Raw genomic sequence first — 17,485 nt, 5'->3', positions numbered from 1 at the left:
TTTGCATAGAAAAGGGTATGCTTTGTTTGTTTCCTTTGTATGTAATTAGCATTTGGCTTATGTAAACTGATGCACACACACACATACACTCGCACACACTCTCTCACACACACATTCTCTTTCTCTCTTTCACACACAAACAAACATACACCAGTCCTATTAATCAATGCAGATCAAGTCAGTGTATCAATTTGTGACACATGAACAATTATCTTACGTGAAATGAACCTGTTAAGTCACGCAACTATGACAGTATTGGTACAATAAACCTTTAAGAGAAAACATCTGTATACATTAAAACAATCATAAGCCAGGTATATCAGAGAGATGTCTCTGAAAACTGAGATGAAATGAAAAATAAAAGGCAGAGAGCTGGGAAGTGGAAAACCACTCTTTGTGAATGGACTGTACTCGTTTTTGAATCCCCCATAGTTCCCTGCTGTGTGCCAAGCTCTCAACTGAACCATTTCACTTGAACTTGGTGTTATAGAATCAGGATAACCTATTCTTCTCTGAGAAAAGCATTTCCACCACCCATTTGGTTTTGAGTGCCAGCAGCCATTTGATGACCATAATTGTAACAATTTACTTTTTTTTTTAAGACCCTCGGATGGAATGAATCACTGTACGAACCACTAAGCCACTCATGATGTGTTATCATGCAAAACCATACTGGTATTTGACAGCGTGTAAAATGTAGGCTACCTGTGGTTACTGAACAGTCATCAGATGTGAACTTAACAATTAAAGCCTCTAGCTGCATGGACCATAGGCCTACTGTATCTCTACATTATAGTGTGGGTGGCAGGGACCAGTACTGTATCAATAGATTGGACTGTAACGGTTATAATGCCATGTTCTATACCTCTCCATGTTATCATGTGGGTGATGGTGAACACCAATATACCTCTCCATGTTATCATGTGGGTGATGGTGACCACCACTGTACCTCTCCATGTTATCATGTGGGTGATGGTGACCACCACTGTACCTCTCCATGTTATCATGTGGGTGATGGTGACCACCACTGTACCTCTCCATGTTATCATGTGGGTGATGGTGATGGTGAACACCACTGTACCTCTCCATGTTATCATGTGGGTGATGGTGACCACCACTGTACCTCTCCATGTTATCATGTGGGTGATGGTGATGGTGAACACCACTGTACCTCTCCATGTTATCATGTGGGTGATGGTGATGGTGAACACCACTGTACCTCTCCATGTTATCATGTGGGTGATGGTGACCACCACTGTACCTCTCCATGTTATCATGTGGGTGATGGTGACCACCACTGTACCTCTCCATGTTATCATGTGGGTGATGGTGACCACCACTGTACCTCTCCATGTTATCATGTGGGTGATGGTGAACACCACTGTACCTCTCCATGTTATCATGTGGGTGATGGTGACCACCACTGTACCTCTCCATGTTATCATGTGGGTGATGGTGACCACCACTGTACCTCTCCATGATACACGCTGATACCCCTAGGATGGTGTGCATCTGGTTGCTGTCATCTGCAACATTTATTATTCATGTGTGTTAGATACGCCACGGCCACAGGGCCCACTTGTTGTTAACATTGCCTTCCTGTTAAGGAACGGGCGAGACATGCTCATTATGCTGATCCATCCTGACGGCAAATCTGCCTTTGTTCAAACATGCCTTTTTACATTTCTTCAGAGTTGGTTGGTCGTGTTCCATCTGCATCATTGACGTCATGTTTTTGATCGTTTTGAGGTGGAGTTTTTCTTTATGTTTGACATGATGTAGACAGTTTTGCATGCATGTTCATTTGGAGGAGAAGTCATGACTGAGCACCTGGATGAATGGCTCTCGCTAATCTGATATCCCCCTCTTCAGAAAACAAGTGGTTTTAAATAGGAAAAAAACAGGCTTCTGATGGCACCTCATTTAGAAGAAGTAAATTAAAGATAGAGAGAGAGAGAGAGAGAGAGAGAGAGAGAGAGAGAGAGAGAGAGAGAGAAAGAGAGAGAGAGAGAGAACAGCAACATTGGTGAGAATGGTTCATAATGTTGGTGACACAGTTGGTGACACAATAATCTTTCTAATCTGTTGGCTGAAGAAAAATTGTGAGTCCAAAGACAAACTTTAACTGAAGTAATTTCATGAGCTCATATCAAAAAAAGGAACAGTTCTCCAAATTAGATTTTCAACCATCTGCTAAATTATCGTCCATGCAATCTCTCCATGCAGGTTGTTTTAGTTGCTTTTCTAAATCTCGATTTTTTATACACACTTTATCTTAGACCCAGAGGAGAATTTAAGGAAAACCCCTATATCGGCATCCACTGTCTATAAATGATTAGAACGAATTCATTCCATATCTATACTTTTCTCCAACATGTAAGGCTGACAGGGTCTTTTGTTATGCAAAACTATTAAATGAAATGAAAGTACAAAGCTAGCGATAGCATCATCACCGGTTTACACTGAGCGTCTTTAATGAAATTTCTTTTTCCAAGCGAATATGCGCGCTCCGTTCCCCTGGCGAACCGTTTTAATTACAAAACCCACATTAGATTATGAGACTATACAGCATATGGCAGAAGGATTGGGATCCTTTGATGTGCTCTTGTAAAGGCATCAGGAGGAGGAGAGGCAAAGAATGGCTTTCATTTACCTCAACTGAATCAAGACCGGAGAAAATGTGTGTGAGAAAGAGAGAGAGAGAGGGACAGAAAAGAGGGGAGAGAGAAAGACAGAGCTAGAGAAACGACAAGGAGAACGATACAGATGGAGCCAGCCAGATAGAGAGAGAGAAAATAGAGATAGCGTTCCTTAGTGTTTGCTCTCTGAACTGTATTTTACAACAGGTCTGCTCCCCCCCCGCCCCCCCTCTCTACAAATTACCATTCATGCGTTGGACAGTAGCCTGGAGTCTTGTACCAACTGTCAAACGTCAAATGTTTTTGTGGCTCTGAGGATCCTTGTGTCATGGCCTTCTGGTAGCATGTGCATATGTATGTATGTGTGTGTGTGTGTGTGTGTGTGTGTGTGTGTGTGTGTGTGTGTGTGTGGGGGGGGGGGGGGTACTTTATGTGTTGTCCTGTCAAAACACCCTCTCTGTGGCAGACAAATGCTTCAGGTACGAAGGAAGATACTCCTCAAGAGGGCTCTGTAAGACATGTTGCGCCGCGTCGCTGTGGGCCAGGCTTGTCTTCTGCTTGAGGTTCTACGTGTCTCACACACTCTCGGGTTAGCCGTGAGGGTCACCTGACGTGTGAAAACAGTTCACTCCAAAACACAGGGCTTGAAATTCTAACTGAAGATGATACAGAGATCATGTCCATAAAAGTCGGGAGGAAAATAAAAACATGTAAGGCTGAAATAACTCCAACAACAAAAGAAGTGTGGTTTCCTGGAGCAGTAGGCTGACCAAGGGGGGTTTGGATATCAGTAACACTCAGCATCCATTAGGTCGCTGTCATTTTAAATTCCCTTTTCAAGTCAACAAATGTACATGTAAATGTTTCATTTGATCTGTGTATCATTAAACTCCCCACAGTTTACTTGGATTTTCTGTCAAATTAAACCTGTTACATTTGGAATATATAATATATCCACAATTAGATGTGTGTGTGTTGGTGTGTGTGAGTTCACTCTTGATTGGGACTCACATTGGTTTTAGTGAGGAAGAGTGTGAAAGCAATCCATGTTTTGTTTTACAAAGTGAAGCTGATACATCTTAATCATATCAGTTTCAACAGGAAACTCTGTTGAGAGATCGATCCCAGAGAGAGAAAAGACATCTAGATGAATCTACCTACGGCATCAGGTTAGAGGTCACGAACGCAAAGGTTTCGTTACACAACCATAGTTTATTATTCGAAGATGTTATCACTTGCACAGACAGAGTAAGCTTTAGCAATACCTGTTGGAAAGTTATCATCAGCAAATCAAATATATCAATCTGACTGAAAATAAATCATCTTTGGGAGGGGGGGGGGGTGAAAAAAGAAAATGAATCACAGCCACTCCGCTAGTGCTGTGGAAAACGAATGAATGTATTTCAGCTTGCATAAATTTACATAAACTTTACATGGCCATCCAGATCGGACTCAGGGCTCAACACAGCAGAGACAAATTGACGCAGCCGACCGGATTTGACAGGGTGATTTTCAGAAGGACAGGAGCAGGTTTATAAGAGTACTCAGCCACTTCCATCCCACTTATGTTTGCGGCAGATATTATCTGACCGCTGAATAGCTCTACTCTAAAAATGCTGTGTTTCTCCCACAGAACAATACTTGCAGATGGAGGAATTAGAGAGCCCATTCTCTGCTGCTGATGACCCACCCTCTGACAGTCGTGATTTAGAGTCGGTGTTCAGATAGCCGATATGTTCAGCATTTCTCTGGGTTCCCTGGAGCGCTAGCTTCCTCTTTCTGTGGTTCTACATTCATAAAAGGATCCTCTGATGTTAAAGTGAAGCATGTGCAAATGAATCTTATGCAGTAATGGACCTGGCTAATATCTGGAGACAGTGGGGCACTATACACAATCACACCCTAGAGTATCTGTGCTGGGGCAATCAGGTCAAGTTCTTTCATTTTTGTTTATAGGGTACAGTGGACTATACCACCTCCAGCCCTTAATTTGAATGTGTTTGCGTCTGGTTTCACTTAGGGTATGTTAGGTTTCCTTGTGACAAAAGCTAGAGGAAGGCGCTTTAGCTTTTCTGATAGTCCTTCACAAAAGATGGAATTGAAGAAAATCTGTTTGTGTTATCCTTTAAGAATTATCCTGCATATTCACTAAAGACAGTATACTTAAAGTTCACCAAATTGTATCTATTAAGCTCTCCTACTACAGTTTAAAATTTGGGGTTGTTAAACTTTTCATCAAAAGAAAATCCCTTTTGATATACTTATACTTGATCTTGCTAAAATACTGGATTTTCTGTCAAATTCACCCTGTTACACTTGGAATATATCGTATATTCAGAGCAAATACATATCCCACCCAAAAAAACGTACTTTACAAATGATATTTAGGCAAAAGTCACCATTGTAGTCAACTACAAGCAGTACAACGCTAGAGAATAAAAACACTTCTTGTCAACCACAGTTGGCTTTTAAAAATCAAAAGTCCCAAAGTTCACTCTCTTCTCTTCCAGATGTCTCTACCTGTTAACCTGTGCTTTCAAGTCTTTCTCCAAGATCCAAGTCCTCAGTGAAGCAAGTGTCTATTTACAGTAAGGTATTCAGCATCATCTCAGAAGTCCCTGGTGGTGTTCCACAGGTGCACCAGAGACTCTCTGAGATCTCTCCTGCAAACGCCTAGTGGTCCACCTGCAACAGAAACACATGTCTTTTAACGTTACGTTTTCTTGGACAAGCAGATATATAGGTCACACCAGGAGAAGAAGCTTTGCTGAGTTTCTACAGTCTAGTGATGCAATTGCATGATGAGCAAAAACCTTGAACTCATATTTTCAAAGTTTGGTTACGTCACAGTGCAGTATGCCAAACACATTAAGAACAGACCAATCTTTGTCAATCTCAAAACCTTATCTGTATTGTTTTGAGCGTGTCTCTTAAATGTACACAGTTTAATACGAAAAAGCAACACATTAGGAAAGAGAAGCTATCAGTAGTTATTAGGGAGTCTCTCTCTGTGTTCGCAATGGTCACCAAACAATGCAAACTCATTAGAACTCATAGCCAACAAATTTACCTCTGTCACACTGACTGCACACACAGACAGGGACAATCATATGAAAATAATGCAAAACCTAGTTCGAAAGGCGAAAGGTGTTTTCTCAATAATTCATTCTACAACTGAGTTTTTGCAATGAACAGAAATGATTGCGATCCACACTTTAAAGTCTTTGGTTCTTTGGTTTTGGATGTTTTAGGAAGATTTATTTTTTGCCAAAGGAAGATTTTGACCTGTGCGTACAATAACATTTTCTATCATATTATGTTCTATTTTATTTGATTCTATTCTATTGTGTTCATCCTCTTTTCTATTCTGTAGTGTTGTGTTGTTATTTTCTATTCTAATCTGTTCTGTTCTGTTCTATTCCATTCTACTCAATCTGCTGTGATGTCCTAGGGGGATTCCTGGAGAGGTAAACTGAAACAAAATCAGCTTTTGTTGCTGGGCGTTCAGCTTCTCCAAGCTCCTTATGAGATGAGCCCTGACTTAGCACCAGAGACGGTAAATTCTGTCAGATAAAAGAATGGTGGATGTGCATTTTTCTTACTTTACACACACACACACACATCTACCCATGCACACACAAGCATAAAAACATGAACCTGCACACACATGCACACAAACATACACACCAAACCCCCATGCACACACACATGCCCCCCCCCCCCCCTTCCCCCACAACTTGAGTCTGTCAGACACTCTCAAGACTCATTGTCGGACCCTCCTCCAGATTAAATTAGCCGTCATGAAGCTCCCACTGACTGACAGGCTCCTCCGCTTCACCAAAAGTACATTCTGGAAAAGGCCTCCAGAAGCCTGGCTCACAGGGACCGGACATAACACCTCTCTAACCACGTCCACCACAAACCCCAACTGGCTGACGGGCCGACGGGTCGGTCTGACAGGCGAAGAGGGCTGCCACAGCTGCAGTAATGCTATGTCACTGCTGCTGAATTTGTGTAAAACGCAGACAGTTTTGACAGACTCATTATAGTAACCGACCCCACCAAACCTCGCCCCCAAAATCCAATGTGACACTCAACAATCAGACCGTTTTTTTGAGTCATTTTCAAAACTGTGCACTGCTTTCGGAAAATTTTGCTTGAATTATTTTACCCACGGGAGGGATAAAAAAAAAAAAAAACACATTCCACCAAAGGCTGCTCTAGGCCTTTTTTTAACTTGATATTACAGAACCCACATAATCATATCAAACCTAGCTGCAGTAGTTTTCGAAGATATTTAGGTTAGCTTCCCACTTTGCATATGTTAAAGGAGAAAGTGCCCTGTCGTGCATATTGCAATACATTCTCCAGCCCCTTCAAAGAGTCATTTACATTCAAGGCTGTCACTGTGATTAATGTGATACTAATTTGAGAATAATTCCATGCTAAAAAGACAAAGGGCACAGGCAGTGTTTTACCAGCAGAGAGAAGTGCCTTCAGTACAAGAAATAAATCCAGCACCACCCCAACACAGTCCTTCTGAAGTGACAAGGTAATGTGATTTTGTGAGATCGTCACAAAGGATGATAGAGAGAATATTAAAAGCAATGTGACACTTTAAAGGTGTGCCCCTCCCCCCCGCCCGCGCCCCCCCCCCCCCCCCCCCCCCCGTACATGCCTGTCATTCCTAGAGTAGCTCTCTGTGTTGCCAACAGGCTGGGGAGAAATTCACACTCTTTTACTGAAGGTGACTGAAAACGCCATTGAATACACAGATATGGAAAAGGTGTCTGAAGAAGTCACCAAACAGCCCTGGGTTGCCAGGCATTACCCACCCTCTCACCGTGGCAACCAGTCCTTTCCTGTCAGTTGGGGTTAACATGTGCAGAGTGGTACATCATCCTTATTTACATTAACATTTTAGTCATTTAGCAGACACTTACATCCAAAAATAGTGCATCTGGTTAGTGTTGCAGATAGTCATGGACCAGAAGCGCACAGTTCTAACAGCATTACAGTGGTTAGTGACACAGAACGGTCTGTATTTTACAAAACACAGTGCATCGATAGCTTATAATTATCATAGAGGGTTGTGCTTGAAATACACTGGGGCTTTACCCGGCAGGGGGAAGACACATTCTAGGATGGATATGTCTTTCCAGGCAATGTATTTTCCATCTACCAAAAGTGCAGAAACATATAGTTGAGAGCTAAACCAATTAGACCAGTACGATGCTGTTTTGTTCAATTTAATTTAATGAATAGAAGAAACGGATTTCAATAATGCTTGTTTATTAACCCTAATCCTATCTTTTGCATTTAGAAAAATAACACCCAAAAATACATTTCTTATTGTGTCATCTTATCATATACGTGTATTTATTTTTTCAAAATCCAATTACATTATTATTTTCTCCAAGGTTTTACTCATACTCTATTTGGCAGCAATTAGTCTTTTGTGGTACATAAGTCATAGGTCCCTTAAGGGGACTAGACTTGATGAATCACACCCGGTTTAGAAAGTAATTATGGTGAATTAATTATGCAGTGATCGTTTTCCATCCAATTAACAGGTAAACAGTAATAGTTAGTTGATTACTCTTTTGCTGGTAAAGTACGTGCAGAAATGAAAAACATGAAATACATTGAAACACATTAAGTTAAAAACCATAATGTTTAACAGTAATATCAAAACGAACACCAAGATAATGGAATCAGACATCATCAACATCAACAAGAAGTATTCATTACCTTAATCCAGCTTCATGGCACCAATGGTTACCAAAGCTGATCCCGGTCGGATGAAATCTTTCCGGCGTTCCATGTTTTCAACGATAACAGAAAAGAGAGAGTGGAGAGGGGGGGGGGAGGGGGGGGGGGGGGTTGGTTTTAGATTTCATAAGAAAAGAAATTAACACGTGCATGTGGTTTGAAACGGTTGATCAATCCATTGATAGCGCAGTGGTGTAGCCACCAAAATGAAACGCTCCGTCCCGAGGTCCCGACTTCTCCCCGGATCAATAGGACCAGGCACCAGGCAGGTGTGGTGGGGCCAGTCTAAATAATTAACTACAAAGAGAGAAAGGCAGAAACCAAAGTCTAGGGGTCGTCATAACCCAGAGAAGGATGCAGGCTTCAGGTTACCGCGTTAAAAGCAAGTAATTGGAGTGAGTAATTTGCAGGTTTGGGGTCCTCAAGATGGCCTGAGAGTGCGAGGAAGAGATGGCACCAAATTGAAAGTAGGCCTCTAGGGCTTCTATTAGGGACGGCAAACATTAGCCATTTTTAGTGGTGCCACGGGGGATGAGTGTAATTTAAGATGAAACATCTTGACCTTGACAAATGATTGAAGTACAGTGAAGTACATGGAGCTATTCCTTTTAGCTGGTTGAAGGATTTACAAGGAAAATGATACAACTATTTTAAAGACACTTTTATCTAAAGCAACACATGGGGGGGTATTTGAATCTAGGACCTCTTGATCTGCAGTCAGATGCTCTACCACTGATATATACCCACACACAAAGATGGTTCTAGAAAGCAGCTGGTTCTCTGAGACTGGTTTATTTTGAGCTGTTCAAGGGCTTACCTTGGTGGTCTTGATCTTGTTCCCCGTAGCGCAGCTCCATCCTTTTAGATCGGGCAGAACTTTGCACTCCTCTCCGTCCAGACAAGGGTTCATCTGGCACCACCACTTCTGCTCCACTATGGAGGCTACGGAAGACACAAACATCACTCACATTACAAGACATCTAACACACAAAAGCAATCTGGGAATTGGTTAAATGGGTCGGTCATAAGGGTTGTCCGTTTGTTTGAACCTGCAACATCTTAATCTGTATTCAAATCCTCTACCACTGAATTATACCCAAACCAACATGATATCTTGCAAATGTTGTAATTAATGTTCTTTATTCATACTTAAGCAGAAGGTCAAATCACAGAAACGGATTATCGGTTGATGTAACAATTGATCATTGCTGTGCATCTGTAGATATGTTCTTTCGGTTTCCAACCAACCATGTTGTAAAGGCTGCATTTCAAACAATAATAAGACTGTGAAAGGAAGGTAGGTCTCACGCTAAGATGAGACCCCAGGTATACCTCCATGAAAAGGGAAGAATAATTAAAAGGTTAAGTGATGATCATTTATCTGAGATCACCCACAGAGTGCTTTAAACAGGGCCGTTGGCACACAGCTTTAATTTGCAGAGAATGTCAATACTTAAAATGTCAAGGAAGAGGTCAGACACAAGCAGGGACTGACTCAAGGTGTGATCCGCTCTCCAGCTCAAAGAGAAGGGCTATCTGCGCCTAGTTGGTGGTCTGTCACATTACCATAGTAAGTGATGTGCTGGGTCATTGATTTGGCAGCTTGAACTGGGCTGGCACAATGGTCCGTAATTGTCCTCAGTAACATTCAAGAGTCGCTTTGTAATCATCCCGGTTCTAGAACGCTCCTTCCCATCTTAGTGGAACGCTGTAGTCTTTGATTGATTGAAGTGGACATTATTAATGCATATACTGTACATGGATCCACCTTTTTTGAGTTGATTATCAGAGATATCATAGCACTATGGCTCTCAATACAGTAAAACATCCATGTATTGTTATTAATAAATAAGAAATACAATGAGGCTAAACTATTCATCTCTGAAAGGCAAGCCTTTCTTTGACTTGGCCTTCCGTTTAAAAATACTGTTGTTTTGTATAATTTCACACTTATTTCATGGTAGCACCTTCCCTGCTTGCTGCAAATGAGATCTGCAGAAAAACAAGTAATTTGAGGATTATGTCAAACAGTATCAACGTGACAAGAATCTGGCATCAGCACTCAGTTGCAGAGGTAAAAAAAAACCTGTGTTTGTCTTCCAGGCAAAACACCACACATGGAGACAACCAAGATGTGTCAAGGAAATTAGATTTACTCTCGTGCCTCGCCACCCCAGGTTGTAGGTGCCACATGCACATTCATGCAGATTCATGCACAGTCTTGACGGTCTCCCACTTATTTGGCACACAGCACTATAGGCACTTCATACAAGTGAGAGACTTACCGTTCAGAGCTAAAAGAGATATAAAATAGTCACTGTTGTCAGCAATGCTCAGCTGACTGTAACAAACACCAGGGACTGATGAGTCATAGAGGGTTTGAATGTTGGAAAGACCCCGTCTGTGCAGCTCTTTAACAGTAATTTACAGATTTAAAGGTACTGTAGTGTCTGTAGAAATGACTGATGATCTCAGCAGAAATACCCCTCGTTTAGCTAAAGTGGTAAATCAATGATTCTGCTGGTTCGTACCATCTACGCAGGATGGGGCTGCCCTGGTTGTCCCGGCCACTTGTCCAGGGAAGCATGAACACTTGACAGTTTGGGAGCGTTCCTCTATTTTGTTCTTATTGCAGCACCGATGCAAGGCCACCACTTCACAGGTCCCGGTCCTGACATGGTGCACTGAGAAACACACAAAAACACACATTATTGCGACTTCAGGTACACTCACGTTTAATATTCATACTTCATTAATTTTACATTCTATTCATTTAGCAAATGCTTTTATCCAAAGGGACGTGCAAATAGTGTGCAAAGAAAATATGCATAAGATTATGGATCAGAAGTGCATATTTCTAACAGTATTTCAGTGGTCATATAGTTTTACGGTTGTTAAAAAGTCTAGCTGCATTTCTGATACTGAATCATGCCCCTGTACATTATCAACAATGTCACGCCATGCCCACAAGAAAGAACAAGATCCAAATGATTAAATATGACTGAAGAAACCTTATTTTCATCCCATGATGAGGTTATAAAACACAACTTAGATTATTAATTCACCTTCTTAAGATTAGCTAGTGTTGGCATTAGTCAGCTGCACTAAGGTGTTGTTAAGTGGAAGGAAGGGGGAATCATTGGTTTGGATAGAGCCCAGGAAGAAGCAGAGTGGTTAGGACTTACAGAGTCGTAAGTATATTTTAAGGGTGGGCCAAAGGAATGTCTTTTCATTTGGTGGCTAATTCCTTTAGAAGCTCCTGCGGTTAATAAAGAACCATGGAAGTCTTCATCAATTTGAAATAAATCCAGGTAATTGCAGGTAGTTTTTGGTCATTGTTTTGTTTGCCCTGTCTAAGTAGCTTCTCACTGGAAGGAAAGAAAGAAAGAGCAGTGAAGCTTTACTTTATTTACTGCTAGTTTCCAGCTTGTGCTTCATTGTCTGAATTATTTAGGGCTATGCAGCTTCATGCGCTTTTAATTGAACGTGACATTTTCTCGAGGTGTCTTTCAGCATAGTTTGTTATTGCCCATGTGGTAAACAACAAATTAAGTTGCCGTGCAGAACTCGGCCATCGCTGGCAGCTCTAGTAACCCCAGCCTACAGTATACAGAGATGGAGTTTCGTACAACAAGCTAAATTACTAGCATAGCTTTGTGCACAAATATTACTGAAGCACAATGAAAAGTTATTGTTGTTTTCTTTCATAAAGAGGCAATGCATTCAAGTGTTGTACTTTTTACACAGGGGAAAAAGTTTATCTGGAATGATTAGTTGGAACATCGCTTGATAATTATTTCTACCAGGCCAATGTACTAAAGCCATTGTTGATAGTAATTCGAGTCTGTGGATGTCATGGCAGGGCAGAGCAGAGCAGAGCAGGGCACCTCTGACTGCAAAAACAGGGAAGGAGAGGCTCTTTGTATGCATACAACTTTTGATGGTGTTTGCTACGAACAAGCTCCCTTGTCACTGCTCATGCATCCCTAACGGAACCCCTCCCTTGGAAGTAGCGTGTCAGAGAGCTGACTCGTCCCAGCCCCCAGCCCCCCCCCCCCCCCCCCCAAGAAAAAAGCTATGAAAGACAAATATGCTCAGAGGCGTGGCGGCTTAGATCCGTGTAAGAGCAGCACTGCAGATGAAGCAGCTCCAGAGGGCTGGCCTGCGTTTCACACAGAGCGGCGAGACGTGTTCAGACTGGTTCCAGAGCCCTCTGTCACACCACCCTGCTATCAAACCAAGGAAATAGATTTACTTGGGAATGAGTTTTGTCTCGTAGCCATAGCTTCACCCTTAACCTGCTGTGCTGACATAGGCCCTGAGGAGGGTGAACAGCCTACAGGAGAACATATATCAAGGTATTGAATAATTGGCGAGGCTGCATCACTGATTTGTGTCGGGCTGCTAAGCAGATCCAAAACAGACTCTGTGGGTCTCCATTAGGACAAGTGTAAAAAAACAGCACATCATTATTGTCATCAAACAATTATGATTATCTGAAATGATTTCTCGGTTAGAGTTTTGTTTAAGCTGTCTCTCTGTGGACAACAAGCAAGAGGCGTCAAGATAAATTGTTTACATTTCATAAATTATGAATCAGTTTGTAATTAGTGCAATATTCTGCTCTCATGGAAAGGTGAGATTCACTGCCCTTCTTTTCAGGCTGTGTGCAGTCAAGAGGATCCTCTCAGACACAGTGTGGACAAGTCTGAGACTACAACACACGCCGCAAACAGTGCAAAATAACAAGATAGTCAGTTTACTAAACACATACAGAAAATGTTATATTGATAATAAGAATAATAACAACAACAATATTATATGGTATGTTGGTATAATAGTATACAGTATAGAGTACATGTAGACTAAAACTAGATGTCCGATAATCACACAGAAAAGCTTGATTTTACCATCTTCCACGGAAGCAGCAACAAGCCACGATAAATCCTCAAGGCACACTGAAAATTACACCAGGCAGTGTAATCAAATGTCGTTAAAAATACAAAGTAATGAGATTGCTGAATTATTTCCTTACCCGAGTATCGATCATTTCGTTTGGCATGGATGGTGCCCCGGAGCGATACAAACTAGGCCTCCAAAACGGTCGGAAAACTGTGGTCTAGAGTCAAGAGGAAACTACGGTTCCTTTATTGGTAATCCATGAGTTCTGTTACTGGCCGGCTAATTGTCAGATGTACACCATCAATGGAGAAAAAGCCTTTAAAAAGCACCTATGAACATGACAGGATACTATCATGTGATGCCTGTGGAGCAAACAAGGCTGTCACATGGCACACACAGGGCTTACTGCTTACTGGGTGACTGAACACTTTGAAGGCCACTGCATATGGGTCATTTACACTGTCTATTCAATGTTCTTGTAGACTATGCAATCTGTCTAGATTTAGACCCTTCTACAGACTGAATACGATAGATTGATTTTATATCTGAATGGATTAAGGATTCGAGAGATCCAATATCTGATCATATCATGAAGGAAGTTAGACCTTAGAGTCATTACAGCACATTAAAAAAAAATATTTAGAGTTACATATTCTTTCCACCAGCATATACAAAACAACAATATTGTGGAAGCAAAGAGCTAGTGTAAACAAGGTGATGAACTGAAGGCTGTGAGCCGAGTGAAGAGTCTAAGTCCTTGTGTTTGGTGCTTTCCTGATTGACATGAAAGCTGAAGCACATGACTGTTGCTCCACATCTCAGCATATTAAACCAGACACATCCACTGCACTGACAGAACAGGAGCATTTGGAAGATAAGAAAATATATGCATATGTGTTTTGCTGACAGAAGCCACTAATACAATTTATACATGTTTGTACTGTGTGTATGTATCTATTGGGGAGCACTCACAGAGAAAGGGCCTTAGAAAATCAATTTATTTTCTTGACGAAACCAACCAGATTTACCTAGGTTTTCCAATGGTATAATTTCTTTCCTGTTCTGTTCTCATGGAAGAGTTTTTATTTTGTAGACTCTGAACGTGTTCTGGGTTCATTTCATCCCCTGAATGATAACAGGTTTAAAGCCACAAAAATAACTCTCTTGGGAAATTAGATGGTGCTGAGGCTATCAGATATAAATTGAATATGTGTGAGATTATTCTGATCCAATTCCTGCTTGAAATGATGAGCGCCTTGAGTGGAGGATCTCTGCCAATCAAAAAAGCCACACGCTGGCCCTCTGCCAACGCACGCGCCTCTCTAATTGGTCGACGGAGAGAAAGTGAGCGCAACGTTTTCTGTCATGCCTGCGAATGGCCATCCTGCATGTCCAGGAAATCACCTTGCCAATTACCTGGGGCAGTGTATTACCAGTGGGGGAGATGGACTTGAAACATGTGAGATGCTTCCATTTGTAATGTTCACTCGTAATTGATCTCACTGGGTATAGCGATGCCCTCACAACACACACCTAATAAGACAAGAGAATGTCTCAAGAACTGCTCCTATAAATAGTCCTTCAAAGCTCTAAACATTTGAATCCCATCACCGAACCCTCAGATGAACATGTCCAATGTAATGTTCGGATTCGGATTCAAACAGTCTGTGAAAAGTTGTGAAACAAAAGTAGCAGGGCTCTGAAAGTTTTGACAACTACAAGACAAGCCAAACATCATCCAGACGTCTCTAAACAACATGTTGTAGGTTCCCTCAGACCACTGGATAAAGGAGCTCACAAAGAGATCAATAAGCGGGCTGCTCTCATCTGGGTGAACTTGACTTACCTCTGTGGCTGTCTGTTGGCAAGGGCATCTCCAAGAGAGTTACCATGCAGACCATTAGAAGTAGAGCACCTCTGGTTGCTTTCTGTCTGCATCGATCACTCATCCTGAGAGAGAGAGGGCGAGAGGAGACAGGATGCAGGGTTCAATTAGTTGGGTGGCGTACATGGAAATGTGTGAGCATTCATACTTACAGGAGCACCTGAGAACTCAGAGGGGAATCAATTCTACCAGCACCTGTTTTTTTAGCTTACAAGGTTCCAAACACTGCTGCACATTTCCTCTTTATTTTGCTCTCTTGCACATTTCTCTTTTTTGTCTTTCTTTTTTTCTCACTCTCTCATCTCTCTCTCTCTCTCTCTCTCTCTCTCTCTCTCTCTCTCTCTCTCTCTCTCTCTCTCTCTTTCTCCTTTTTGACAGGTATGCGGGGGCCCTCTGAGCTGGAGAGCAGGAACAGCGGGTGAAGCCCCCCCCCCCACTCCCCTTGCTCCCCCCTCATGAGCAATGCATCCCCCCATGCAGGCCCGACCACGGCCCCAGGTCACAGGCCCTGACAAGCTTGTTGACAGCAGCAGCGAGGGGGAGAGAGAGGGGAGGTCCTGGGCTCCACTGTTCGAATGTAATCCGTTCCTCCCCTCCCTCATCCCTGGACCTCGCGGGGCCTCGTCTCCCTAACGGAGCGAGGAGGAGATGGAGGGCAGCCTGCAGCACATCACCCATCAGGCTTGTTATCCTTGACAGGAAATGATCCGATTTCAAATGAGAGACACAAGCGGCACGGTAATTACTGGAAGAGGGCAGGTATCGGGTGCCGTGAGCCTACTGCGTTACATGCCTCGTTTACGCCCTTTCATGATCACCTCGTCCTCTTCCTTCGCCCGGAGCATTGACGGATAGATTGAGTGTCCCTCTCAGGGGTTATCAGATTATTCATGTAATTAATTTCGGTTTTCAAAATGATGTAACATGACCTGACCTTTGAGGTTGTCGTTGGATGAAAAGACGAATGCAACTGCACGCAACTGCATGAAAAGGCCACTTAAAATGCTGTACATACTCTATCACATCATACACCTCTATCGGTTAGCAATAAGTGAGTAAATACAAAAGGACTAAGCCTTCATTATACTTGGAAAAATATGCATAAGGCCTCTAAAACTAAAGATGCAGAGTATGATACTGCAAACTTAAGGTTGTCAGGATCTCCTGGGGAAACTGTGCTGAGCAAAGTCTGAAAATGTGATTAGGGACCTGCCAAGGTATTGATTTTCACAGACTGTTCATCAACTGGCTAAATACTTGCTCTCTAACTACACAATCACGCAACAGAGATAAATGACTTGTGTTGTTTTTTTTGTTGTTGGTTTTTCTACGAAAATGTTTTGGGATTTTTTTTAACACATTCGCCTTCACATAACCTTTGTTTTGCTTCAATTATTATATGAAAAATGCAAATGATATATTTCACAGAAAAGAAACAGACTTTGTTTCTCATTAAGATAGTGACAGTGTGCTAGAATGTTCTAATTGTGTGTGTTTTATTCTAATAAAACCTCATGTTTAATGCATGCAGCACCTTTTCTGTCACAAAATATGAGGGTAAATGCATAATATATGTAGAAACTGCTACTGGCATAAAACCGGAATATCACACATTTACGTTTAGAGTACAGCAAACACAGAACAAACAGTAATAAACACATACTACCAAAATGAATTGCATAATTATTCTGGGGTTTGTCGTTGAGAGTTGAGGTAGTTTTTAGCTTAAAAAGGCACCGGAGAATGTTATGTTTCTGTAGTAAATTAAAGCCTCTTGTCTCATTTTCATCAGAATATCGTGTTTTTTCCAAAGTGCCACCTCAGTGACTTTCCTATTTATATTTCTAATTCATGTTCCTAGTCATCTGAGATTGAAACTGTATTTCTTTACATTATACCCAAATCACCTTCAAAACACAGCATTTCCCCACATATTCTCAACTGAACTGAATTCTGAAGTAAATTTGGTTAAAAGCCAACGAAGCCCAGAAAGAGCCCAGCAAGATTTCCCTTTGCGCTGCACTCCGATCCTCGAACCCATATGCACCTCTTCTTTCTCATTGACTTGTCCCTCTGTGAAGCTAATAGAATGGCCACAGGCCGATGAGCAGAGCTTTAAAAGCCTCTACTTGACCTTGTTGAGGGGCACTGCCACTGGCTCTCCAACAATCGCTTTGCAAAAAGGCTTTTCCACACAGACTCGCAAAAAAAAGTGTTCGCGCTGCAGATCTATATGTATCTAGGATATTTTCCAGACTCAGAATGGCAAGTACCACTTCACTGTGGA

At 41.9% G+C, this 17,485-nt stretch overlaps 1 protein-coding gene across 2 annotated transcripts in view; it reads right to left on the bottom strand.

The window, feature by feature from the left end:
• Positions 1 to 3,845: 3,845 nt before the first annotated feature.
• Positions 3,846 to 17,485, bottom strand: part of LOC136960125 (chemokine-like protein TAFA-2) — a 30,143-nt gene continuing 16,503 nt past the window's right edge. Inside the window, exons 2-6 of one of the 2 annotated variants that reach the window (XM_067254472.1) lie at positions 15,160 to 15,263; positions 10,943 to 11,095; positions 9,229 to 9,353; positions 8,391 to 8,447; positions 3,846 to 5,324 (exon numbers count right to left, since the gene is read on the bottom strand). In XM_067254472.1, the coding sequence (XP_067110573.1) occupies positions 8,418 to 8,447; positions 9,229 to 9,353; positions 10,943 to 11,095; positions 15,160 to 15,262 (411 nt within the window). In that variant the 5' untranslated portion in view covers position 15,263 and the 3' untranslated portion in view covers positions 3,846 to 5,324; positions 8,391 to 8,417. Of the gene's footprint in view, positions 5,325 to 8,390; positions 8,448 to 8,583; positions 8,709 to 9,228; positions 9,354 to 10,942; positions 11,096 to 15,159; positions 15,264 to 17,485 lie in introns of those variants that run through there. The other variant, XM_067254473.1, reaches the window with a different exon arrangement.

The sequence above is a fragment of the Osmerus mordax genome, chromosome 17 (genome assembly GCF_038355195.1).
Source record: "Osmerus mordax isolate fOsmMor3 chromosome 17, fOsmMor3.pri, whole genome shotgun sequence".
Classification (NCBI taxonomy): Eukaryota; Metazoa; Chordata; class Actinopteri; order Osmeriformes; family Osmeridae; genus Osmerus; species Osmerus mordax.
Note: the sequence above shows the minus strand (reverse complement) of the source record. Positions and strands in the feature narration are given on the sequence as shown.